General features: G+C 42.2%; 1 protein-coding gene across 1 annotated transcript in view; it reads left to right on the top strand.

Annotated features, from left to right (window-relative positions):
* LOC131579001 (uncharacterized) overlaps window positions 1-15,014 on the top strand; it is a 32,890-nt gene extending 17,876 nt beyond the window's left edge. Inside the window, exons 2-4 of the mRNA XM_058838367.1 lie at window positions 7,921-8,063; window positions 9,795-9,883; window positions 14,487-15,014. Of these exons, the coding sequence (XP_058694350.1) occupies window positions 7,921-8,063; window positions 9,795-9,883; window positions 14,487-14,558 (304 nt within the window). The 3' untranslated portion in view covers window positions 14,559-15,014. The remainder of the gene's footprint in view (window positions 1-7,920; window positions 8,064-9,794; window positions 9,884-14,486) is intronic.
* Window positions 15,015-25,676: the final 10,662 nt, after the last annotated feature.

Here is a 25,676-nt window from a genome sequence, read left to right as displayed (position 1 = left end):
ATGAGTTTGATACTGCTGGGGCATGAGATATTTAAGTGTCACTCTGTCTGCATACACTCATGTGGATTACAACCACATGCAGTGAAACCCAATAATAACAAAACCGAGAGCATGAATGTGGAAGAAAGCTGAAATCCCTATTCCCTGGGTGATAGGAATGAAATGACATATTGCTCAGAAACTGAGACTGGATGTCAGAGCACAGGAAGGCATTCAGCTGCTGTGTGGGACATGTCCTCCAGGCCATTTGGACAGCACTGGGAGTGCTAATACAGGTCGACAGCAGCTGCTACTACAAACTGCAGCTTAGTAAATAAGAAGACTGACATAGCATTCTTTATAATCTGAACAAAATCTGTTGTTTTAAGGATTGTAGACCTATAGTTAGGAACTAATTTTTCCAAGGAACAAGTAACCCATGTGTATCCCCCTAGAATGACAGCCAGATGAGTTTGAGGATTTGGGGATTTTAATCTGTTATTGAGTGTGTGTTAGAACTTGATCCCTGCCTAGATCAAGCTCTGGACCTCCTAAGGATGGGAATCTGTCCCAGCTCTGATCATTGATTCTTGACTCAGTTACTTAGACTACAACTAGCCATTCTTTTAAAAGTGGTGGTTCTGGTCTGTTTTCCTGGATTTCAGCCAACATTATGGCCACTATAGTGATACTTACGAAATTTTAATTGCTTATTTGCCTTGGCTTCAGTCTAAAAACATCCCAGGATCACAAATGATGAATTAATTTCATTAATTAAAATTCATCAATTAAGGTATTTTATAGGCAGACATGACTAAGCTTTTGGCTGAAAACTGTGCAGTCACAGCTAGTGCAGAATCAGGATAGTACTGCACTATCCAGCTTGCAATTTGTAGCACTGTCATTGTAGAAAGGAGAAAAAAAAAGCATAAAGGAGAAACTACATTTATCAGCTTGAAAATACCTTGTAAACATGAAATCAAGTCAGAGTTGCAGTTTTCAAACACAAATGTGTGAATGTACATTCATCTTTAAGCTATTAAATCATAGAGATTATAATGTCAGAATTATTGATTCTCAATGAGATCCAAGTATTGGTGTCATAAAAATCATCCTGGATTAGTCTCTTGGCTGTGAAAGGGCTGATTCATAAAGTAGAGAATGGATCTGGAGCCCTCTTCTTCTGATTTCTATAGTTTGAGAGCCCTGATGCAGACTTTCGATAATAAACATTTTTTTTTAAGGAAAATAAAGATCACCAATAAACTTCTAATTTTAGTAGTCTCACTTTCTTTAGTTTCCTCAATTGCTTTTCCTCTAAGCAGCCTTTGCAAGGAGACTGGCTAACAGTGAAATGTTTTTCAGCTGAGAAATCTCAGTGTTAAAAGAGGCCCCTGGACTCTGAAATCTGGTTCCAGACTGGGAAGCTTGGGAAGTAAGAGGTTTGTTCCCCTCTAGTTCAATGCCCATTCAAGTGCCTACATATTTAATTGCTGCAGAGTACTCTAGACATCCCTGTGGAATTCACAAACAAGTTAAAGTTGCAGCTCTTATGTTCCCTGAAATAGCTCAGGCACAGCTTTATTCCCCAGAGATGTGTGTGCAGGAGGGTGCATGGGGAGAGTGCAAGCCAAAGATGTCTCAGTTAATGATAACCCTTCCTGAATATTGCCATGGCATTTTTAGATGCTTCTCAGCTCCCAGAGAGATACAGGAAGATATGACCCCAATTTAGCATCTCATCCAAAAAGCAGTAAGTAGTTCTGACAGTGCAGGTCTCCCTAAGATCTGTGTGGAAAAGTCAGACTTGGATGTGAGCCCAGCCTTAGCCTTGTGCTGAAACTCAAGTTTTTTGGGTCCTAGCATGACTTCAGGCGATCTATATTCTGACAAATAGCAACTGTGGGATTCAGAGTTAGTGACAAGGAAATTGTTCCTAAAATTACTGGTGGGGAAAATGGAAGGAGGGACTATTGCAATTATTTGCTTCTACCAAGATAGGCAAGACCTGTTCAGGGAACAGAAGCTTCGCTTCTTAATCTGGTCACTCTGACACAATCCAAGAGCTTTACATTGGAAGGAAAAGAATAAGAAGCTTGCTCTATGAATAGCTCATATATCAGAGTGTGGGAGAATGAGACCAGCTTTAGGTAGTCTGACTTTATTGTACTTCACATGTGCCTGGAGCCCTCTATCAGCACTGCAGCCTTGTGGTGCTGTGCCAACAAGAGCAAACACAGCCCAGGATTACAGGGGTGACGGGGGTGACAGCCAGAGCTGTGAGGCAGGGACATACTGGTATGGCAAACACATACACATGGCATCCACAGCCTCAGCCAGATTCATCCCCAGGCTCTGCTCTGTGGCATTTGTGGCAGGATAAGGCATAAAAGGGTAGTTGATAGAAGACAAGATGGCACCTTGTGGGGAGATTTTTACCATGATTTAGAGGGTAAGCTATGAGAAAACATAAAAGTGTCTCCAGGAGAAATGACAGAATCTGTTATCTTTAGTGAGGGAAGAAAGTTTTCTGTAGTGACAAGATATTAGATTTAAGAACCAAGGGGAGACCAAGCAGTGAAGAGACTTGGAGGTAAAGGCTTAAGCTTTTCTTCCAACCCCACAGAAATATTTATAGTGTCAAGACATGTGCTATCAAGATGAAAAAATGAAATCTCAGTAACAGTGCTTTGATGTTTCTTGGCTGGTGGGGATCTTGAAAAAAAAAAATCCATTGTGTCTGACTTCATTATAGAAAAGGAGTTATAAATTCTCTCTGCTTTCCTCATGAATGATCCCCAAGGGCAGCTGGGGAGTCAAGTTGCTCCAGCTTTCATGCAAATGTCACTTTTCACACTCAGCCCATGGAACCTAATGAGCACCACTGCAACTTTGGGCACACCAGTGAAATCACCACTAAGGGTATTGTGCAGGTGCTGTATAGTTCCAGTCCTTGTCTGTACTTCCAATTTTCAGTTGCCCTTGAGGTAGCATCTCTGTGACCTGTGCTTTGTGCATCAGGGATATAAGAGCAGGAAAGTTTTTGTTTGGGTTAAAATGTTCTGTTAGGGTTGTGCCTGAGTGTCTTTAACATGAGAGCTGTTCTCACTCTGCAATTCCACGAACAGACTATGCAATGTGTTTTTATTGTGTTAAGCTTAGTTTTAAAAAACAATTCTGAATCAGAAAGCCAGAAATTATCAAAATATGAAAATTGTCAAAATAATACTTTTCAAAATATTTTCCAAATAGAAATTTCAATACTTTCCAAAATTCCAAATTTGTCAGTGTGCCCTGGCATCCAGGAAAGCCAACCATGTCCTGGGGGAATCAGGCCCAGCATCACCAGCTGGGTGAGTGGGGGATTTTCCTGCTCTGCTCTGGGTGGATGCAGCCTCACCTCGAGTGCTGGGGGCAGCTTTGGGCACCACAGTATAAGAGATGAAACAATTAGAGAGTGTCCAAAGGATGCCACGAGGATGGTGAAGGTCTGGAGGGGGCATACAGGGAGTAGGTGAGGGCACTGTGGCTGTTCATCCTGGAGCAAAGGAGACTGAGGGGAGATCTCATTGAAGTTACAGCTTCCTTGTGAGGAGGAGGGACAGACACTGATCTCTGCTCTTTGGTGAGTGACAGGATCTGAGGGAATGGCCTGAAGCTGAGTCAGGAGAGGTTTAGGTTGGATATTAGAAAAAGGTTTTTCACCCAGAGGGTGACTGGGCACTGGAACAGGCTCCCTGTGGAAATGGTCACCAGCCTGACCAAGTTCCAGAAGTGTTTGGACAATGCTTTCAGGCCCATGGTGTGGCTCTTGGGGATGGTCCTGTGCAGGCCCAGGAGTTCATCTTTGATGATCATTGTGGGTCCCTTTCAACTCAGGACATTCAACGATTCTGTGAAAAATACCCTGAAATGGAATGTCCACCTCCTATACGGAAGACCTCTTCCTTGGTGAACTGATATTTTCCACATGAGAAAATTTTAGCTTTAATGAAGAGAAAAACTGCTACTTAACAGAGTGCAGAGTGGAAAGAAGTAGATAAAGAGGAAATGTGTTTAAAACACTGAAATGGAAGTTGTTCCTTGAAGGATAAATAGATCTAAGACAAGGCTAAAGAAGAGACATTGCAATACTTGGAATGGGATGCTTAGAGCAAGCAATTCAGCATCTGAACAGCAGAAATAGATTTTTGAAAGTTTATCTAGTGGAATTGGAGTCTGACTGCATGGGTCTAGAAGAAAGAATCAGTGATAACACCCAAGGTACCAGGACTGCCTACTTGGTGTTACTGTTGCGATAAAGGACAGAATTCAGGAGAACAGCTTTACTGGGAATGATCAGGCTAACAAAAGGTATATATAGAGAGAGGGGGGGAGTGTGTGTGTCTATATGAATATCTATGTTATTTATCAGGAAGACAGGCCAAGGTGTGAGATTAGAGAGTGAGAGTGATCATGAATAAAGTTATGCATTTGTAATTTATGTATAGGCAGATACTAAATCAGACCAAATGGTTATCTCTGCAATGCTAAATCTTGTTTTCCCAAAAGAGCAGTTTCTTAAAAATAATTTCCCCTGCTCTCTGTTTCTGTGATCTGTAAGGATGGCAGTACTATAATTAATCCCCTTTTGACTCTGCTCATGGATGCTGTAACTTCATACAGCAACATAGTTACACACTGAACAAACTGAAATTTTAGCTTCTTGCTTACTTGAATTAATGGGAACAAACCATTGCTCTAGGTCTGTAGAGGAGAGACAGGTTACAGAGCAAGTTGAAAAGAAAAATGTTAGGCAGCAATTCAGTCATAACTCTGAGAAGGAGTTTCTGCTCATGGAAAAAAAAAAAGTGTGCCTGACCTTCCTGGGCACAGAATGCCCCCAACTTTCACCATGAAATCATTGAAGATTGAGTCTCCTCTGAACCAGCTAAAGCAAACACCGTGCACAGCCCTTTTGAAGGTCTGTGCACGCTCCTCTGTGCTGTGCCTGCCCTCAGCTGGGCTCATTCTCTCTGAAACAAGCACTGCTAGTGTCTAATTTGTGATGGAAATGTGGTTTTGGGGGGTGATGTAATCCCTGAATTTAACTTTGATTTGATAAAATCACTTTTATCATCTGCATTCCACTGTAATGTTGTGTGCAGAACCAGTGCAGTCAGTGTTGTCCTGGAGTGCAGCTCACAGGGCACTGAAAGGGGGATAGAAATGCAGGCTGGAAAAAAGGGGTTCTGAGTTTGGGCTCAAGAGTTTTCGTAGCTGCAGCTGCTCCTGGCAGCCCTGGGACTGGAATTACAGGAACACCTGGGAAAGCAGGCAGGAGTACTCATGGCCCCTATAACTCAGAGCCATTCAAATGGCAGGCAGTGCACTGAACAGTTCCTGAGTGCAATCCCTGCTCTGTCCTCATTTCCCATAAAGCAGCTGTAGTTTGTCATGGGTATTCTCAGGCTCTAGGGAAGCAAGTTGCTTCAACCAGGTACCGCATCCAGCTGCTCAGGCTTCAGGAAAACCATTCAGCAGACTTCAAGAGAGATCAATCAAATGGCCTGGTTGTAAAAACCTTACCCAGAGTAGGTAAGTCACTGCTGGATCTTGCCTGTCAGAGCAGAAACATCCTTCCCCAGACCTGGGAGACACAGCCTGTGCCTCTTTAAATCCGCGCTGCGTGCTGCAGTGCTCTGCATTGTTGCCATGGCAGAAATCTCCCCATAGTAATAACCTCTTTCAGAGAAGGTTAAAAAGAGACAGTGCACATGCTCAGAAATGCTGCACTTGTTCTCTTAGCAGTTTGCAGCGGCCATTTCAAAGAAACCATCACAAAGACAAGAGAAAGATCAGGTACTGATATTTTTTCCTTTGTTAAAGGGGGTGACTTTTCTCTTTCATAGAAGTCCATGCACAGATCTGTCTCTGTTCCTAGTTGCATTGCAGAGAGAGACCACCCTTGAAGCCTGTCATGATTATTCCTTGCAAATTCCCATGCAATAACTGAGAGGCAGGAGTTATGTGTGATTAAAGATGATTGCTGCACTAGAGAAGCAGTTGTTTTGCACTGGGGCTCACATGTAAAGCTGAGCTGACTCTGGGGTGGGTGATGGGTAAGATACCCCAAAAAAGTTTAACAGCATGTCTGTTTTGTTTTGCTGAACCTTTGTAGTACTCATAGTCAACTATGAGAATAGCCTCTGCTCCTACTGACCTGACCAGGAGGCTTCTTCATCAGGTACTTCCAAAAGAGGCTGGTGTTGTCCTAATTTACTATTACTTGAAGACACTCTGCTGCATCCTATTGCAAAGACTGGTATTTTTCATTCTGCTTATTTTGATTGCAGATCACCATTAATTAAAACAGAAAGCCCAAGACACTTGTAGTGATTTTAATCCCTTTATTTTAGGGATTGTAGAGGTAAGAAAAAGGATCACATCAGATCTAAATAGTGGGTGAGGTAGGAAACCCAATGAGGGTATAGAAATGTATAGAAATTACATTAACCTATCTTTTTGTTGCCATGGGCTCAAGTATGCCTGTGACTCTACTCCTAAATGTGTTTTGCTTCTGAACCATTGCCTACTCCTGTGTTTAGGTGGAGGTGCTCAGGAAGGGGTTGTGTACAATGCTGCTCCTTCCCTGGGTGAATTGCTGGTTTGCACATGCTGCAAGTGTTCGTGCAGAATTTGCAGCTTCACTTTAGCTGTGTCTGAAAAGGTGGATTGCACATATTGAAGAGCAGTCTTGTTCTGTTCTGTGTTTGTGGCACAATGGGGAAAACCCTTCCCTCTCCTGCCTCCCTCTACTGCCTTTCTAAATGTGAAATACAATCTGTTCTGGGGAGTGCTGTACTCTTGCATTCAGTACATGCAGATCTCATGCTCTTATGCAACATCTTTTGCTCAGTAAGTACCAACTTGAAAATCAGAAAGAGGCAGAATATTGTCCTGCTTTCCCACAGCTGAATGGATTTTTTTTTATGTGGATTTTATTGCAGTGCCATAACTTAGCCTTATTTAAGTCTTTCTTTCTTCCATTTTGATGTTCAGGAATGAAAGGTAAACTTGGCTGAGTTAAGGACCTCTCTAGCAGTGTGCCAGAACCTTTGAGGCTTGGATTGAGATCTCTAACAAGCAATTGACACTTGAGCCAGTCCCTTTTGCTCTGAACAGTTTGTGTTGGGTCAAGAAAATACTTAATCTGAAACTTACAAAAAAACTTGCTTCTGTGTGAAGGGAAACTGTTGCTGGACCAGGCTGTACCAACCTCAGGGCATGGTGTGGCCTGGCTGTGGTGTTCAGGAACAAATGGATGGCTGCAAATAATGGCCTGAAGCCCAGATTAGGAGGGGAAACAGAAGGTCAAAGAGTTTTGATGCATTTACCATTAGAAATTCTACCTATGAATTTGTAGAAGTTTAGCAGAAGTCTTTTCCTTCAAATACTTTCATAAAGGAGTTTTTATAATTAGCGTGCTGTGTAATGCTAGTGGCTATCTTTAATTATTATACTTGTGAAAAGATGATGCAGTAAAGGATGCCAGAGGCCAAAAACCTGGTTTCCAGGTTCTGTTTCAGCTAGCTCTGTAATCCCTGCAGTTTTGATCTCAAAGTCTAACAGTGATCCAGCTCTCCACAGATCTGTGACTGTGTAGTTAGAAAAAACTCACAGACCAGGCAAAGCTGCTGGCATCCCGGCTTTGAGATGAAGGCAAGGACAGTCTAGGGACTCTTATCTTGTGTCGGGATGTTCTCTCCCAGTTGAGTTTTATGTATGCTCTGGAAATGTACAGAGAACTTTTCTCCATGCTCTAGATCTCCGGGTATTTTGCTTTCTTTCAGAGGAAGACTGACAATGCTTTAGCCATCAGGAACATTAACTACTTTGTAACAAAACCCTTGTGTACCTGTAGCATCCCTCAGTAACTTGTTTATGTCTCTTGACAAGCAGGGAAGCAGCCATTCCCAAGATGCTGGCATCCTGCCTTCTGAGAAGAGCCGTCCTTACAGCTCCTTTAGTTTTCGTGGTTGCCCTGCTGGTGGCGGAGCCTGTTAGAGCTGACCAAGAAGCAGGAACAGCCATTCCAGCTGAAAGTAGGTACCACCCTGCAGCCCTCTCCTACAGTCCCTACTGCAGTTCTCATGTTGCAGGACTCTGAAGGTTGCCCAAATAATTCAAACTATTTTGGATATGTCTTGCCTACGTTGTTTTAAAACCTGATAACCTACCAGTGCTGTTTTGCTCCTGCATCCAAAGCTCTTCTCTCTCTTATCCTTGTCTCCTGCCTGTTGCTGTCGTGCGTGTAGCTGAAATCTGCCACTGTTCTGCACCTTTTCTTTTGTCCATTGTGTTAGCCCTTTCTATGCCAGCAATCACCATGTTTGCTTTCCAGAGACATTACTGAGACTTGTCCTTTTTCAAACGACATTGACTGTTCATTATATTTTGTTTTTGAGAATGATAGCTGTTTTAAAGTCATGAATTTTTATTAAAAAAAAACACAATGAAGATGCCAAGAAAGGATTTTTCAACACCTAGTCTTGGGGCCTTCAGCCACCTAATTCTCCTTTGTTGATCTGTGTTAGTTTATTTTACTTTATAAACATGACAAGTCCTTGCATCAAGTTGTTATGTGAAAAACTGCTGTCCTCTCCTTTTGTCCAGTGTAAATATAGTAACACTGAAGCTGTGTGATGGATGATGGAGCAGGTCTTTAATACTGTTTAATGTGGGGCTTTTATCTCTTTTTTCTTTTTTTTTTTCTTAGCCAGTTAAAGAATTTGGCAGGCTCCCTTTCTCCAGCAGACAGAATTCCTGGTTGCTGGTTAGCACTCAGACCATGAGCTGGAAGCTCATTCTCCAGCATGTCAGAGGCATGTACAGTCCAACATCAGGTGTTTGCAAAATGGTCTTACAGACAAGACACAGACACAGCAGGATTTTCCAACTTTAGTCTAGATTTCAACCTGTCATTCATATCAGACCCCAAAGAGCAAACGAGACCTGGTTCAGAATTTCTCACTTGTGCAGTATTTCTGGTGAAGCTGTCAGCCAGGCACAGGCACCGAGAGGCAAATGAGAGCAGATGCAGGGCCTGATGAGATAAAGATGTTTTGTCCTGTCTGTTTGCTCTGTCTCAGTACTGCTGTCTGTTAGGGCACAGATCTGTGTTACATGGTGATCAAGGCAAAACAGACCTTGTGGTCTTCAGTCTGAGTGTCTCGATCTGGGAACGCTCTCTTGAACACGCCAGTAAATCCAGATTTCAGCACTTCTGCTTATCAGCAATGCCCAGGGCATTTGTTTGGGCAAAGCTGTATTGTATTCAAAGTTTGAGGCTGAAATGGTCCATCTTTACGATATTGTAGTCAGTTTTATTCCATTAGTTTTCTATTTAGAGCTCACATTTGTTAGATTAGGAGATGAGATTTTTCTAGGGAACAGGTTCTTGTTTTCAGACATAATTTCTGAAAAATCTGAAGATAAGGTTGAAAGTGTGCCCAGGGTTAGTGGAGCAAAATCAAAGGCTCAAGTTAAGGGTTTATTGTTTCCATACAATGAGCTGTGGAAGGTAAAGTGGAACAGCAATATAGCAGGAATGAAAATATTAACGTAAATTTGAAGTAATTCCTTTATAATTGAGAGACTGAGTGGCCCATCATAGTGAACCAATTACAATAACCTGGGTTGCTCAGGAGTACCTATGTCAGTACTCACTTGGATTCTTTTCTGTAGCTCTTTCTGATACTCAAAATCACTGCTTAATCCTTCTAGTTAATACTTCATGCCATATAGTCATGATTCTCTACTAAATGCTCTCCTAGGCCGCCCCTGTGTTGATTGCCATGCCTTTGAGTTCATGCAGAGAGCTCTGCAGGATTTAAAGAAGACAGCATATAATCTAGACACGAGGGTAAGGAAACATTAAATGTATTTTTCTTTTTTTTTTTTTTAATGTAAAAGAAAATTCTGTGGATAAAAGTAGATAAGGTGGATGGATTTTGCACACTTGGTGAACTGTACTGTGTTCTAAGGGGAGGCTGGTTAATTACAGTTCACCTCTCTATGCAGTAATCTGTGGAATTCTTCTGCTTTGGGGTATCAGGGACACTAGGAAGTAAAGGAAAGTGTGAACTGGTTATCTTTCCCTTGCCAAATTATAACCATTAGTACTGCTCTTTTCACTCCAAATACTGAACACACACATTTGTTTTTATGTCAGGGGAAGTGGGGTGAGAGTAACATTTATATTTATTACCCAAAAGGAAAGAGCCAGCTCAAACAAAAAGCCTACTAAAATAAAATACTCCCCTGCACATGCTTTTATCCCTGGGGAGAAGCCAAGGGAAGAAACATCATCTGTAGAGACTTTTTACATTTCTCTGATTTCATAATGATGAAAAATGCCTCAAAGTAGAAGAGCACAGGGAATGGGACTTGTTTGGCTTGCAGTCAGTGTGCAGAATCTGGCAGGTTTGGAACCTCCCTTCTGTGGGGGATGTTGAATCTGCCTCTTGCTGCTGCAGCCTGCAATCTGTGCCTACCTGTGTCCCAGCTGCTGTCAGATGGTGGTGTCCCAGGAGGGTGGCTTTGTCCCCACCTCCTGTGTACCCTTTAGCTGAAGTGCTATAGATACACTCCTGCACAGATTGTTCAACAGAAGGCACTGAAACTTTTCTGCTTCTCTAATCTATGGTCAAGGTTGTTCACAGCTCAGAGTGAACTATTGTCTTTGAGGAATGGTTTGAGGTTACTTCAAGCAGGGTCCTTGATGTTTAAGTGAAAAGACAAGTGCATGAACGAAGATGCCTTGAATTTTGACATACTACAAAAAAATAAACAAACATTCCAGCAGAACCAGATTGGTATGTAGCACATTTACAGCCAAACAAAATCTGTTCAATAATTACAGGTCAAATATATTTTGGGCTTCATGAAGAAATCTTGCTAATGAATCTGCTAAGCACTTTATACAGCCCAAACAAGATGTTCAGATTGTGCTATAAAGTTGTCCTAGCACACCTCTTCCTTCTACAAACCTTTGAACTTTTCATCAGAATTTCTACATCTTGATGCAAAATATCTTAATGTTTTCTCTGGGTGTCTGGCTATGGCAGTGACCTTTATGAAAACTTCAGCTTGCAGACCAAGAGAAAAACTTTATAATACACATATGTCCAAAGCAGAAGTAGCAATAAGAATCCCAAATATAGCAACTGTGTTTCAATACTTAAAAAAAAATAAAAATAAAAGACAGCCAAAGAGATAAAATGAGGATAGAAAAAAAATCCAGCTGAGATGAATGTCCTATTATTGGCTTTCACACTTGTAGATTTGATAGCAAGCCTGAAAATGTGATATATTCCCATGAAAACAAACCTACCACTTCCTTATCACTTTAAAATCTAAATAATTGAATTCATATTAAAATCCTTCAGTTCTCCATGACTAGAATAGGCCTACTGCAGTCATTAAGCTAGGAATTCTGCCTACACCCTCAAAAGACATGGAAATATTTAATAGTTGAGGACTTCTTGGAACTGACTTCTAGGGTATTTTAATTCTTACTTTTATTATTCAGCTGTGGCACAATTTAATGCAAAAAGAGGATTTTAGGACCACTGCTTTCAGCCACATATATATTTCACATTTGACTATTTTAGTCTGTTTTGCTGCTTTGTGGGGCAAATATTCCTGTCCCTGAAAATACAATTCCCTTTGTTAATATTCCCAGTGGAGACATTAATTTCCTTGAAAAACTCTCCTTTGTTTGCAGGCAAGATTGTTAGATGATGACTAAGCAGCTCCTAACTGTGTTGGAGGGGGAGGGATTCCCAAAAGCTTAGAGAGGAAAGTCTCATTTAATTCCTCCTGCACATCTCACCCTGCACTTCTGTACAGGGGAAGCCTGTATATCATTTTATTGCATAAGAATGTTGCTCAAGAGCTCCCACACTTCATTTGGCCCTGGGTTGATCTATATGGTGCCTCAAAGCAAACTGACCCTAGCATAGGTCACAGAGCCTTTTATCGAGGCCATAGACTGGATCTCCTTCCTTTTCCAATTCTAGCTGTGTTTGTAACCTGCACTGGTGTGATGATCCCTCACGAGCTGTCAGGCTGGCTGCATGGGAGGGGTCACAGGCCACTTCTGACAGGCTGATTTCTACACTTATCAGATATGTTTACCCCTCTCTACATTTTTTTGGTGCTGCTGGCCCCTTGGAACAGGCTGGAGTAGCTGTTTTGGCAGTGAGAACTAACTCTGGGCAATATTTTGTGGAGATATCTGTGGTTCAGCACTCAGCCAAAGTGCTGCATGTGATCATGAACTGGGGAGGGGGGGTCTTGTGCTGCTGGGAGGGAGCTGCTCCCACCACAACCACTGAGCCAGTTCACAGCCAGCTCCCTGTGGCATCTAAAAGCCCCTCAAGACATAGCCCAGCAGGGAGTCAGCTATAAAATAAACTGGGAAAGAAATCCAGTCCATGGGCTACACAGTTCACTCTACATCTTCACTTGTTTTCAGAACTCCAACCCATTTTTCAGAGTTAACCAGTGCACGCTGCATTACAACTTTAAAGAGATCAGTAACTGCATTTTTAGCTGGAACTTAACATCTCTTTTTGTAGGTTCAAAATCTGATTTCTTTTTATGGTTTTTGCTTGGGTTTGTTGTTTTTTTTTTTTCCTAGGTTTGGTTTGGTTGGTTGGGTGTTGCTGTTTTGGTTTGGTTTGGTTTTGTCTTCTTTATATAAAAACAGGTTTTAACATACCAGGCAATAATAACAAATCTGTGTGCAAATAGTTTTGTGATCATGCTCACAGAACAGTCAGCAAAGCTGTATTTACTGACATTCATTTTGTTCTTTATTGTTTTATAAACTGCCAGTGGTTATTTAGAACATTTAAAGCACAGTAAGCTAGATGTGCTCCTGAAAATAAAAAAAGAAAGGCTTGAAAAAGTTATTAAAGACATAGAAGATGGTATGCAGCCTTGGGGCTCAGCTCCAAAGATGTTGGCATGCTGTCAAGCTCCCTTATTCAAAACATTGTAAATGATGTCAGTGAGGTGGTGAGAAGGTGGTGATTGAGTGTCTTTTCAATGATTAGCAAAGTCTGATCAGATCTTTTAAGTTTTGCAGGGCAGCTGAAACAATCAAAAGTGATACCTGATTTAATATAAAGCCACAGGGCTGTGTTTTTTCCTGAGATTTATCATCTGGGGAAAAAAGCCTGAGCAGCAGATGGCTTTTCCTGCACTAAGAAGGCAAGTGGAGAGCAGGATGCTTCAGCCCAACTCTGCTCTAAGTGCTTTTAGATGTGGGTCAATGGATAACACAGCTTTTAAAACACAGCCTTTAATCACATGGCAACTCCATCTCTTACAAAAATCCAAGTCAGGCAGATTAAGGATGGGTTTGGTTGGCATTTAGAGCTGGTAGTCTTCACAATGCCTTTTTTTTTATGTGTAGCTGGTTACACCAGTAGGGATTGATTTGGTGAGTGCACTTCCCACAGCTCCTGCAGTAAGGGGGGAGTTCTCTCTCAGATCAGGCTGATTTTCAGGCACAGCTTCAGCTGACGAACTGAGGTGGAGATATGATGTTGATGTCAAACAGCTCTGCTGCATCATGCATGTACTGAAGCAGCAAGTGTTCCAGACAGGCAGGAAAACCCAAGTGTGTGTGTGTGTGTGTGTGCTAGAGAAGAAGGATTCCCCAATTTCCTTATGTAGCCCTGCAGTTCCCCCTCCCTGGTCCTCAGCCCTTTCTCACACAGGTAGGCTGTGAGAGGATGCAGGCCTTTCTGACCATGCCCAGCTCCAGCTCTTGGAAGCTGCCAATCCACCCTCATTGCTTCAGAAACAGGGATGTGTGGGCAGCAGACATCTCCTGATGTTGATGAACCTCTGCTCGGCCCAGAGACCTCTGCTTTCACCAGTTTGGGACCCCTTTCCTTATAGAAGCCAGGAATCCCATCACGTGTTTGAACTGTGATGGCTCCATGCTAGCTGGGCACCTCTCCTCTGTTTTAGGCTCCAAAGCATATTGTCAGGAACTACTGAATCTTCCTATTAGTGAAACAGGAGAAGTTAAAGGAGCTAATTTCTTCAATGAGAGCAGGTTGAGGCTGTAATAGTCTAAATTTAAATTCCAAGTCTGTTTTTAAGTAAAATAAAATTTCTGACATGATTTGGAAAGTGGGGGGAGGGCAGTTAAGCCTCTAATGAACTTCTGAGCTTATGCTCCAGTTTGTGCTATTGAAATAAGATTGTAAGAAAGTACTACTTCCTGGGACATGGACAAAGTTGCTTTTCTATGTTGGTATGCCAATTAATCTCACAAAAGGGAAATCATTTTGCATAGCAGTAAACAACAAGTCTGATTTTTTACCCCAAAATTCACGTCATATCACTAGTTCAAATTGTAGAATAAAAGGAAAATTAACTTTTCTTTGGGAGCTAATTAGTTGCTGACACTTGTTTTTTGATGATGTTGTTCCTCCCTCTTATAGACAGAAACTCTGCTTCTTCAGGTGGAAAAGAGAAATCTGTGTGACTGTGTAGCTGCCAATCTACTGAACTGAATCCTGGAGACACCTGAGGAGAGTCACCAATCCAGCGGTTTTTAAAATGCAGCTGTATAAAATACAGCTTTATGGAGCTCACATTGCAAGCATGTATGCCCCAATGTACCAATGAGATTGGGGCCCTGTCTCTGATGTATTTGTCTGTTCTGTATCTTTTTTAAAAAGTACCCTCTTTTCCCATCTGCTGGATTGCCAGTGAAGGCTCAATTCGCTAAAATCTGTTACTTGATATTAGGGTGGGGGGGAAAATGTAACTGCTCTGATTTTTAAATCAGAACTTGCCAAGTGTAACCCCCAAGATAATATTGGAGATCAGTGCCCTAGACACATGTGCAGCTGGTTTTTGTCTCTAATATGAACATATGTCTGTGGCAACTTACCCAGTTACATTGAGACATGACATTGTGGTCTCTGTAGGCTTTGCCTGTGTATTAAAGATGATGAAGTCCTTTCTGTTTGTTGTCTGTGCTGTGACCACCTTCAGGCATGTTGTAGTTCTGTCAGCTGTAATGGGGTGTGTGTCATGAGGAATTACAGGTCTGCTGGTTTTGGACCAAAGCAGTTCATATCTCAGTGCTGAGCCTTCTGTTATCCTGCAGAAGAGTATTGTTTTCTTTAATTCAAATGTTTTTTTTCTTCACCTCCTTACCTGGACACCCCATTCTTAACCCAGTGAATTTCTGAGTAGCTTTATTTTAGCAGGTCAAATGGATAGAGTAAAAAGGAGAATCAGGGTACAATTAGTCAACCTGGCCAGACCCAGCTGTACCAAATGCTGCCACCAGAAACTGCTCAGCATCACATTGAAGGACATCTCCATGCAGTGCCAAGAAGTTTCTTTGTGAGACTGTGCCTTATTTTGCTTCAAGTGAAACACAATGATTAGGTCACAGACATTTGGTCCATCCTGTGATGGACTGAACTCCAAAGGTTTTGGTTTTTCCCCATAGCTGCCTTTGAAAACTGTTCCCTCTGTTTCAGGCATGAGGAAAGACCTTTGTACCTGAAAGCTGAGATTGTTTCATCCTCACCTGTCCCCATTTATTGTAAGATACTGTGTCCACTCACAAGTCTGAAATGGGCTGAGCACTCTGAGTAGGTGCTTGGAGTTTGCCTGATGTGATTTAGAGCTGTCTCAAATAATTCCAACGTTGAGACTTGGCTTGCAAAGTGGATGGGACATCTCAAGGTAAACATCTCTTCAGCTGAATTTGGAAGAAAGTTCCTGCCTGTGGCCTTGCTTCTGTAAATAAATTGGTGTGACTTTGCTGGAAGTGGATGAAAGAAGAAACACAATCTCTGCCACTGCAGCTGTAGGTATGCTAACAACAGCTGTGGGAGCAGGGGAACACTATAGGGAGCCTGAGTGGATTCCCAAACCTGTCCAGAGCTGGTAAAACCAATCCCTGTACATGGAGAAGCACAGCATGCCCTGCTGTGTGTGACCAGGACACAGGCCAGCACAGAAGCCCAGTGTGAATGGGAGAAAGGATTCTGATGTTATTTTTCCAAAGTCCCTTAAGGAGCAGCTGTGCTGTGTGTTTCTCACAGAGTCCATTCACACAGCAGGGGAGAACTGGCACTGCTCATTTCGGGCTGCTTGGCAAAGTCAGTCAGTGCAAGCCTCGCCTGCAACTCCATTCCCAGAGAGTGGGAAGGGGCAGCAGTCCTTATCCATGGCAGAACACTCTCAGGATTTCTGGGAGCAAAGCCTCCTTTGGAGGGCTTCAGCTGGTTCTGGCTGCAGCACAATGGCTTCTCAGAGCTCCTTGGCTTTTGCTGCACTTGGCTTGTCCCCATCCTGTTTCTAGCTTGGCTTTGTTCCCCAGCTTTGCTCTGAACCTGTCTTTTCTCCATTTCAACCTCCATTCCCCCTTCCATTCTGGCACTGCCCTCCTGTAGTCCCAGGGGTTTCTCAGTGCACTCCAGGCCCCTCAGTGACTGCCACCAGGCCCCTGGTGACCCTGTAGTCACTGCAGGGGTGCAGTGGTGGGGCTGATACTCCTCAGGTCAGCAGCCCCTTTAGTCCAGGTGGCAGCACTGCCAGAGCAACGAGTGGCACTCCAATTTACCAAGGAGTGAGAGACTTATAGTGCTAATCAACATCAGCATCTCATTCCCAGGGAAGAAGAATTCACCTGTTCAGGGAAGACATTGTGTGGAAGAACCTCTTTTTACCCAAGAATGAACATTCCTACCGCAGGACTTGGAGGAAGTCCCAGAACAGCTCATTTTCAGATGAAAGCTCTGCTCCTGAAGCTGAATTATTCTGTGGTCTGTCCCCCAGGCTGGTGTAATCTCACTGGCTTGTTACAGGTGTGGACAGGAACCCAGCCATGTTTGCAAGATGGAAACACCTATAGATCTTCATGATTTTTCCCTTGGTGATTGCACAGACACTGGCTTGAACAAAAGAAAATCTGACCATTTGGAATTCCTTCAGTTGTTTTGCTGCACCTCTACTTTATGATCTACCCTGTCAGAACTGGAGAAGTGAAACACGGGACAGAACTGGGCTGTTGCCCCAAGAGAAAGGAGCCAGGATGGGGATAGATGGGGAAAGAAATAACTTTCTCATTCTCTTCTTCAGAATCTGAAAAAAAATAAGATTCCTTTCAGTCTGCAGAAGCTCTAATACAACCAGGATTTTCCTAGCACATTTTTGCTGCTCTTTTAAAGTCCACCTTACCGATTCCCTTTTCATTCAATTACTGTTCTGTGTTAATGCTTGTTCAAAACCACCCAAATGAGAGGAGTGCAGCTAATATGACACCAGTTCTGAAAAAGGATTGGCAGGGAGGTATGGGAACTGCACCCAGCAACTAGAATATCTGTTCTGGGCAAGTGAAAAGAAATTTTTGAAGAATTTGAATATGTAAAATCAGGTTTAGTATGACAAAGTGACAAGACTCAAGACCAGTTTCATAGAGTACAAGAATACAGAAGAACCATATAAAGTGCTGACAAAGGGGCTAGGAGAAACAGAAGCAATGTACAGACTGGGAACCTTCAGTCTAGACAAGAGATGGCTGAAGAGGATTACAGAAACTTATGAAACCATAAGTGACCCTAGAACAGCTGTTTGCTGTCCCTTTCAAGCAGTGGGATGCACTAAACAAAACCTAATGGGTGAAGGGTCAGAGCAAATATGAGGATGATGCTCTTGACCTACTGTGTGTTCCAGGTGTTGGGAATCTCCAGCTGTGCCCCCTATAAGATGTGCATTTTTTCTCCTCAAAATCCAAAGGTTACTCTTAAATCCAAACTGTTGTTACACACAAATATAATGGGGTCATCAGAACACTCATGCATCCTTCTTGCTGTCCACCTTGTCCTGTTTTATTCCCTGTTCTACATTATGTGGTGCCTCTTGCTTTATAAATGTACTGAAAGCTGTTTGGGGCAGAGAACTTATGTCAAATGCACTGTCAGGTGGCCATCACACCTTTAGGTAATTGTCAGCTTATTAAATAAAAATCACAGTTTGAAATATTTTGGCCTGTTGCTCCAATTTCAAGCATACCATTAATTTACATGGGTTTGCAGTTTAATGTCCATGTAGATATTCCTTAACCTTCCAACTCCATCTTGCTGCTCCAGCTGTGACTTTGTAGAGTTGAGGAGTGACAGAGATTATATTTTCAAGACCTCTAAACACCTGAAGCTTAAAAAGTGACATAAAGCATAAGAAGAAGAGTTCTAGGCATGGGTGCCATGAAAAAGGAAATGCAAATATCTGCAGATATTCTAATTTTACATTGATCTGCCTACACTTTTCCTTCCTCACAGTCAGGGCTGTCATAATTTGATTCCTGCTCTGAACCATGAACTTTCTGAAAACCTGCTAACACATCAGATTGTCTTCATTAGCCTTGAGCACCTTTTGCTGTTTAAATCAAAGTAAGTGACACTGCACTTTTCTGGTCATTCAAGTGACAAAACTATAGATTGTTCTCTTTGTCGAGACAGTCTGAAAATGAGGCAGGACTGGCAGCCCTCCCATTATTCTTCATATTTTCACTTGTCTTTATGAGTCCAGGTCAGCTGGAAGGACTGGTGACTATAGATGCAAGTTAGACCCTTCCACAGAGTAAGCAGGATGCAGATTTCAAGGGACAGCAATGTTCAATTACTTGTTTGGATGTGGTGGATGTGAATATTCTCTGTGTATGCATTAACAGCTGCACTTAATGTTCATGCTCAGACAAACAGAATGGTAGCCTCAGCCCCAAGCTACCTCTAATTGTCAGATGTTTTCTAAGAATTGATGCTTTTCTTTTAAAACTTTATTTTTATCCAGTACTTTTATTTTATTCCTAAAGTCCATAAAGTATTTGGCTATGCAAAAGCAACACAGGCAGGAAAAAGTAGGCAACAGAGAGAAAAGTGAAGGAGTCCCATCACTGGGATTTTTGTGCAGTTAGAGACCCATGTGAGTTAGAGAAAGAGAAAAACACAGCTTCTATTTAGCTTTAAGTGCTAAAAGTGTTTATAACATGACATTTTGATGTGTATAAGGATATTCATCTATGAAAGTTTTCTACAAAATAGAAAGCGTAGGAGCTTTTCTTTATAAGAGAGTTTCATCTTGTCCAAATTAATGGAAAGATCTGCCAACAGAAATACTTTTAATACTAAATCTGCACTAAGTTTTGTTAAGTTAATTTAGGCAACCAATGCTGACAAAATCTGTTGTTTTGTGTGGCTTCTGCACCGAACCAGATGAAACTTCCTTTACATAAATTCCAACAGCCTTTAAAATCCATAGGTTTAGTGAGGTTGTATCGTGATCTTTTGACTGCAACCTATAAAGATGACCATGCACTTTCACCTGGCAACTTTTCAGTTTAATGTGGGGTCTGGGGAGGACACAAACTTCAGGACAAAGCCCTGAGTTACCAATGTTTGTGTCTGCTTAAAGTCCAGGCTTTCATGGAGGCCACCTGCAGTGCTAAAACTTGTCTCTTAAAGTTCTCGGCATTGTGGGCTATTTTTTTTCCTCGGTTAAAGAGCAGAACTTCATCCATGCACTAAATTTGTTACACAAGGCTTCTTGCCTAAGCAGCTCTTGCATTCATCCTGGACTATATATACACTGCACCACAGCATCCAGCCTGTGAACCGTGTCTGGTTTCAGCCAACAGCACTAAATATAACTAATGCACAATTTGGGCTTGCGCTGAAGCAGGACCTGAACAATGTTTAAATGCCTTTTTACAGCTGGTATGCTGCACATTCGTTTTATATACAATTTTACACATGGAAGGTTGAACCACCTCCTGGAAGTCAATAGCTTTGCTAAAGCAGAACAAGATCTCTCCAGCTGCCCTTTCTGTAAGCACAGACAGGCTGTGCAGAGAGCTGCCTGTGCCTTTAGTCACTCTGGTTTTGGTAGCCATGGAATAACCTGCCCAAATCCCAGCATTAAAATACCAACCAACAGTTTCTTCCCAAACACAAAAATTCAATAAAGGATTTTTACACACTAACAAGAAAATGACATGCCTATGTCTTCCTAGACGGGGGTAAGATTGGCAGTAACAAGGCAAATAGCTCAGCTTCATCCCCAGTGGCATTCAGAGCACACAAACAGCACACAACCCTTGCCTGCACTGTAAATTGACCCCATGTCCAGCACAGCAATGACTGCTGGATTTCCAGCAGTCCAGTGCAAACCTCATAAATAAACTAGGAAAACTGGTATTTTGCCAGTGCTTCTTATTTTTTCTTGGAACCAAAAGTCTGAACTGATCTTCATTTCACAACAGCTTGACACAGCCCCTCCTGCATAGCTGAAAGCGTTCTAAGCTTTTGAAAGTGTTTAAAGATGCTTGTGACACTTGGCTTCAGTTGATTTCTGGAGAACTGATCAAACCTGGGTGCTTTCCTACATCTTAGACTGTGGTCAAAGAGGCCTCTTGGAGTTGACTTGTTCCTACACTAAAGGATCTTAAAGTTAAATTTCTATTGTACTCCATTTGCAAACACATTCCCATTTTGCAATGCCACATGGACTTTGTTGGGACAGCTTCAGCATCTCAAAGCCTTGCAGTCTGACCAAGGTTCAGTTTGTGGTCAGACTCTTGAAGGGTTTTCCAGGAAGCTCTAAGATAAGGAACTTGTCAAGCAATGATGCCAAGAACAAATCGGTCATTTCACGAGGGAGATTTTTCCCCTCGCCAAACCTCTGACTTAGTGTTTAAAGAAAATCCTGAGCCATCAAGCAAAGATGAATCATTATCTCATAGCATGAGGGACAAGGTAAGTATATGGTGGTTTTATTTTCAGTCCTTCTCAGGCCTGAGATGGCTGTCAGAAAAAAAAAAAATACAATTCATTCTGTTTGTGGGCTAAAATGTCAAACAGCGCACCAGCCTCTCATTTCTTAATTCACTGGCAAGGTTGTGGTTTACTTGTTTAAAGGCAGATTAAGAAACTGTGGGCCCTACCAACTGCCCTACAGCCAAATGTCTCTGAATTGCCTTATCACTGACCCATCCCAGAATGGGAATATTCTGAAATCGTACTTGCTTAAACCAGAAAAAACATTTCCTTTGCCCTGATAATTGAGGGAGGAGAAATAATTAGTCTGAATTTCATATGCTGCACAAGGGCAATGAATTTCTCCCAGGGGTATCTGTGCTTGTGCAGGAACCACAACACAGAGAGCTGGAATGACTGCCTGGGGAACAAAATTATTCTTAATCACAGAATTAGGAGAGACAGGAAGGGAAAGGTATCAATAAGAAATCTCTCAGTTCTTCCCTTGTCTTTATGCAGGGCCACTATACCAATGCCATTCCCAAACAATGTCTCATTTATACCTGCAGACTTAAATATTCCCCTTCCTTCTGCAGAAAATCCATCCCAGTGCCATCCTCATTATTAAGAAGTTTCCTAGGGACTTTGGTTGTGCCTTCTGGATGCCATTTAAACCTGTGGTTATTTCTGCTCTGATAGTTCCTAGTACTGCAGTGACCAAACCAGGCACAGCACTGCAGCTCAGGCCCTGTGCTGAAGGCAGCTTAAGCTCTTGCATTTCTTTTTTGTATGTCCCAGTATAATTGTATTTTTGGGGAGAATGACACAATATTATAAATCCTTTTTAGCTTGTGACTCCCTAGCTTCACCATAGAAGTGGCACTCAATAGGCTGTTCCCCATTCCAAATATTAGCTGTTGATTAATCCTGATGAAGGGCAACACCTCATTCTCATTTTTATAAAATTTCATTTGGTTTTTAGACCCTTTATTCCAGCTTGTCTGCCTCTCCCCCAGCATTGTTTATAAGCTCTGGGCTGAAGTTACATCTCAAATAACCACTTTGCTTACTCATTATCCAGTTGTCTAATGAAATGCTAAATAACCCTTGAACTGAATCACTGCAGTCCTGATGTGCTACATCTTCCCATGGGGACAGTGACCCACTGCTGACTCTCAGCAGTGACCCAGCCAGTTTTGCTGGCCTCAGAGATGTTTACTTAGTTTGCTTCTGACAATGCTGTATTACACAGTAGAGCTTGCCCTGAAATTAAGTTTGTCTTTCCTTATCTGCAAAGCCTGTTATCCTGTCACAGAAGGATACCAAACTAGTTTGACTTGATTCTTGACAAATAGCTCTTGTTTGCAATTCCAGTTCTTGTTTTTCAAACTCTTACAAAATTTTGGTGGATTATTGCTTCCAAAACATTCTCAGGCATGGATGGTAAATTGGCTTGTGTTTTGTTTTCCAATTCTCTTCTTCATTTTAAACACAGCCACAGCACTTACCCTTTTCAAAGACTGGCATAAGTCACATCTTCCCTGAGCCCTCAGCAGTAATTGCTGATGGTGGCTGCTGTATGTTCTTTCACTCTCCTGTGGTAGGTCTGGTGATAGCCCTGAGTAAAAAGAGAGCTCCAGGTAGATCAAAACATAGAAAAGGGACCTATCACAAACCTACAAGCATTAGTAACCAGAGGAAATTTCTGCTAAATGTTTTTACCTAAAACATGTTCACTGGTATTAGTTGTGTGAGCCTTCTGCTCGCTAGCTCACTTTATTTTCACTGGTAGATAAAAGAGATGCTTAGTTCTGTATCACTTTTCAAGGCATCAACTTGATTAATCTTCCCCTTCTGCTGAACAGAGAATAAACTCTTCCCTTGGGTTTTGTCTCCCTTAATTTACTCCCCTTGTGTTTAAAGGGTGCTTTCTTGCTGTTATTTATGTTTCATACTGCTTGTATCTGTTTTTGTGTCTTGGCCTCTCTGGGGTTGTGCCTGGTGTTATTCTCCTGCCATTCTGTTGTAAAAGTCACCAGATGCAGATTGTTCTGTGCCTGTGGTTTTTTATCTGTTTGAATCCAGCAAAGGGTGGATGGTCATGCGGGTAGGCAACAATGTAGAACTTCATGTTAGGCTGGGATTAACTGCCCTGTTTGCCATGTGTGCCCATGGCTGTAATAATAGAGTTAGCTCTGAAACCAGAACCTTTGCTTGCATCTTCCTTTTATGCACACATATTCAATTCAGGCCTTTAATGTAAGCCATTTTAACTGGATATATAAATTTTCTTCCCCCACTTCAATGATGTAACTTTCAATACATGTAACACTTAGGAATCAATATGAAATTTTCCAAGGAAGTGACCAGATGTCTATCCTTACTAATCATCTTCCCTTTAAATGCCTGAACATTCTGATTGCTTTGGAGGAAACTTTTTCTCTTTTAGCAAACAATTATTATGTGTGTATTCTCTGTAGAAAAAGGAAATTAAGTAAAAATGTTTCTGACAGCTCTCTGGGATTCACTATGACGTTCTTCAGACACTAAATGAACTTCTGTGAATCTCTTGGAATTTTCTCATCTTCCAGAATTAATTTAGGGCTGGTATCCCTTAGCTATGGTGATAGCCAATAGTGGATGTAATAGCTAAGCAAGTCGTGCAAATGTTTTCATGTGTCTCTCCTCTTCAGCTTTGTTGGAGGTGAGAAAATAGCACAGATTTCTGGAACTTTTCCATGCAGACTGGCTCCTGTTCTCTGTGAATTGAGAACCACGTCTTGGACCACATGGTTCTGTCAGCAGGAGGAGTTGGAAATTTTTTCATGTTTCTTAAAGACCCTGGCATTTGACACAAAAAGTGGCCAGACTCTGTAAGTGTGATGTCTAGTTGTTTTATATTTGAACTGAGAAAAAAAAAAAAAAAAAAGCAAAAAAAAGTAAGAGAAAAAAATAAATGAAGTAAGAAAAAAGGACAGTATTTTAAGCTTAGTAGTATAAGTGACACTGAAATTACACCTTGTACCCATTTAGGTGGTGGCTACAGAATGCCCTACTGCAGATATCACAATACTTAGAATTTTAGGAAAAGCTACATTGATACCTTGAAAAAATATTAAAACAAACAGTGCTTTCTACCTTATCAAAGGTTATTGCACCTGTAGGTAATTCCTTCCTGTCCCTTTCTTGAAACTCATGTATAAAAAGTAGGTTATAGCTATGGGACCATAATGAGGGTAAGGGCAAGAAACTCATATGCCAGGATGGATGGAAATGTGAGGATTTTGGATTTTGTGCCAGAATTTCCATTTGCTATTATTCAAAACTGAAGATCAGGGCTAGACTGTGTGACCAGCTCTAGATGAGTGTACAGTCAAGCCATATAATATTTGTTTATATCCTGGCTCCTACGCAGCCTGTTGTCTGAGGCCTGGGATGAGACAAACAATGTAAAACTGGTGCATCTCACACAGCCTCACTTCAGGCATCCAGCATCAGAGCTTGGATTAGGAGCCTCAGCTTCTCATAAAGCCAGTGGAGACATTTTGGTGCATATGTGTGCCCAGACTCACCTCATGAAAATCCCAGTGGCTGAGACCTTCAGCTGGACCTTCCACACAAGGGAATTTGAGTTTCAGTGGCACTGTGGGCTAAAAATTTGGCATTATGTCATTCTTGTAGGAATTGCTTCCATAACTCTGGGCTGCCCCCTGCAACATCCTCTCTTGCAAGAGAGGCACATCCACTGTGCCAGAAAGTCCTGTGAGAGGAGTTTTAAACTCACCTGATCCAAAAGCACAAGCATCGAAGGGAGGGCTGTAAGAGGCAATTCTGAGGAAGCCATGGGAACAAGTGAAGTAGAAGCAGGGTGCAGTGCTGGTGGGAGTCTCTAGGGCTGAAGAAAGCAAGGATAAACTATGTCTATGTCTGGGAAGACTGATACCTCCACAGCCTGGCAGAGTGGCTATTCCGTACAGCCCAGGAAGGCTGGAGCCTCTCTTTGGTGAAAGGGGATGGAATGTCCTTCTGTGAGTGAACAACAAAGCCATGAATTGAGCAGTTGTGTTGCAAAATGAGCCTTTAGTCATGCTCTGGGGAAAGCAGGCAGGTGTTAGAGCATCTCTTTGTCTTTTCCATAAGGTGTCACCTCCCCTGTCTGAATGCTTGGTTTCAGCCAGGTGCTTGCACAGAATTCCCTGTCCAGGAAGCTTCCTGCTTTAACTTTGTCAGGACACAACCTATTAGCAGATGGGCTGATCCCAGATCAAAAGGTGAGCTTGAAGAGAGCATCCTTAAACTTTTGTAGTGTGTAGGTTTTGGCTGGGCTTTTTTCATGGTTACCCTAACGTGATGCTGTGCAGGATCTGTTTTCATGGTTTCATATGTTTTCATACTGCCGGGGGTGCTGTTGTCCACAAGGCCTCATTTTCAGTGTAGTTAAATAAAGACCATAATGGATTCTTTCCCAAAGTACAGGGTACCATCAGCAGGCCCTGCAACTTAATTTCTCCAAGCGAACTTCTGAATTTTCCTCTCATTTGATACCTCGCAGAATGAAATCTCACTTTAATTGAGTTACAGCAAAGCAAGGGACGGGAGCTGTGTATTTCAGCACAGTCCCTTCGGGAATAACAGCAACAAACACAAAAATTGCCCCAGACTGTCTCAGGTGGGGGACAGCAGCAGTGTCTGCCAAGGGGAGGGCACGGCCTTTGGGAGCAGAGGAGGAGTACAGCAGTGACCATCCATCGCATCGTGGTCCCTTTAAATCCTCTGCTCCCCTTGGCAGCTCCAGTTTTTCGGTGTTGCCATAGCGAATCTCCATGGCAATGACCCTAATCAGGGAAGGGGGGA

This window comes from Poecile atricapillus, chromosome 4 (genome assembly GCF_030490865.1).
Source record: "Poecile atricapillus isolate bPoeAtr1 chromosome 4, bPoeAtr1.hap1, whole genome shotgun sequence".
NCBI classification, from domain to species: domain Eukaryota; kingdom Metazoa; phylum Chordata; class Aves; order Passeriformes; family Paridae; genus Poecile; species Poecile atricapillus.
This window is presented reverse-complemented; position numbering and strand designations above follow the sequence as displayed.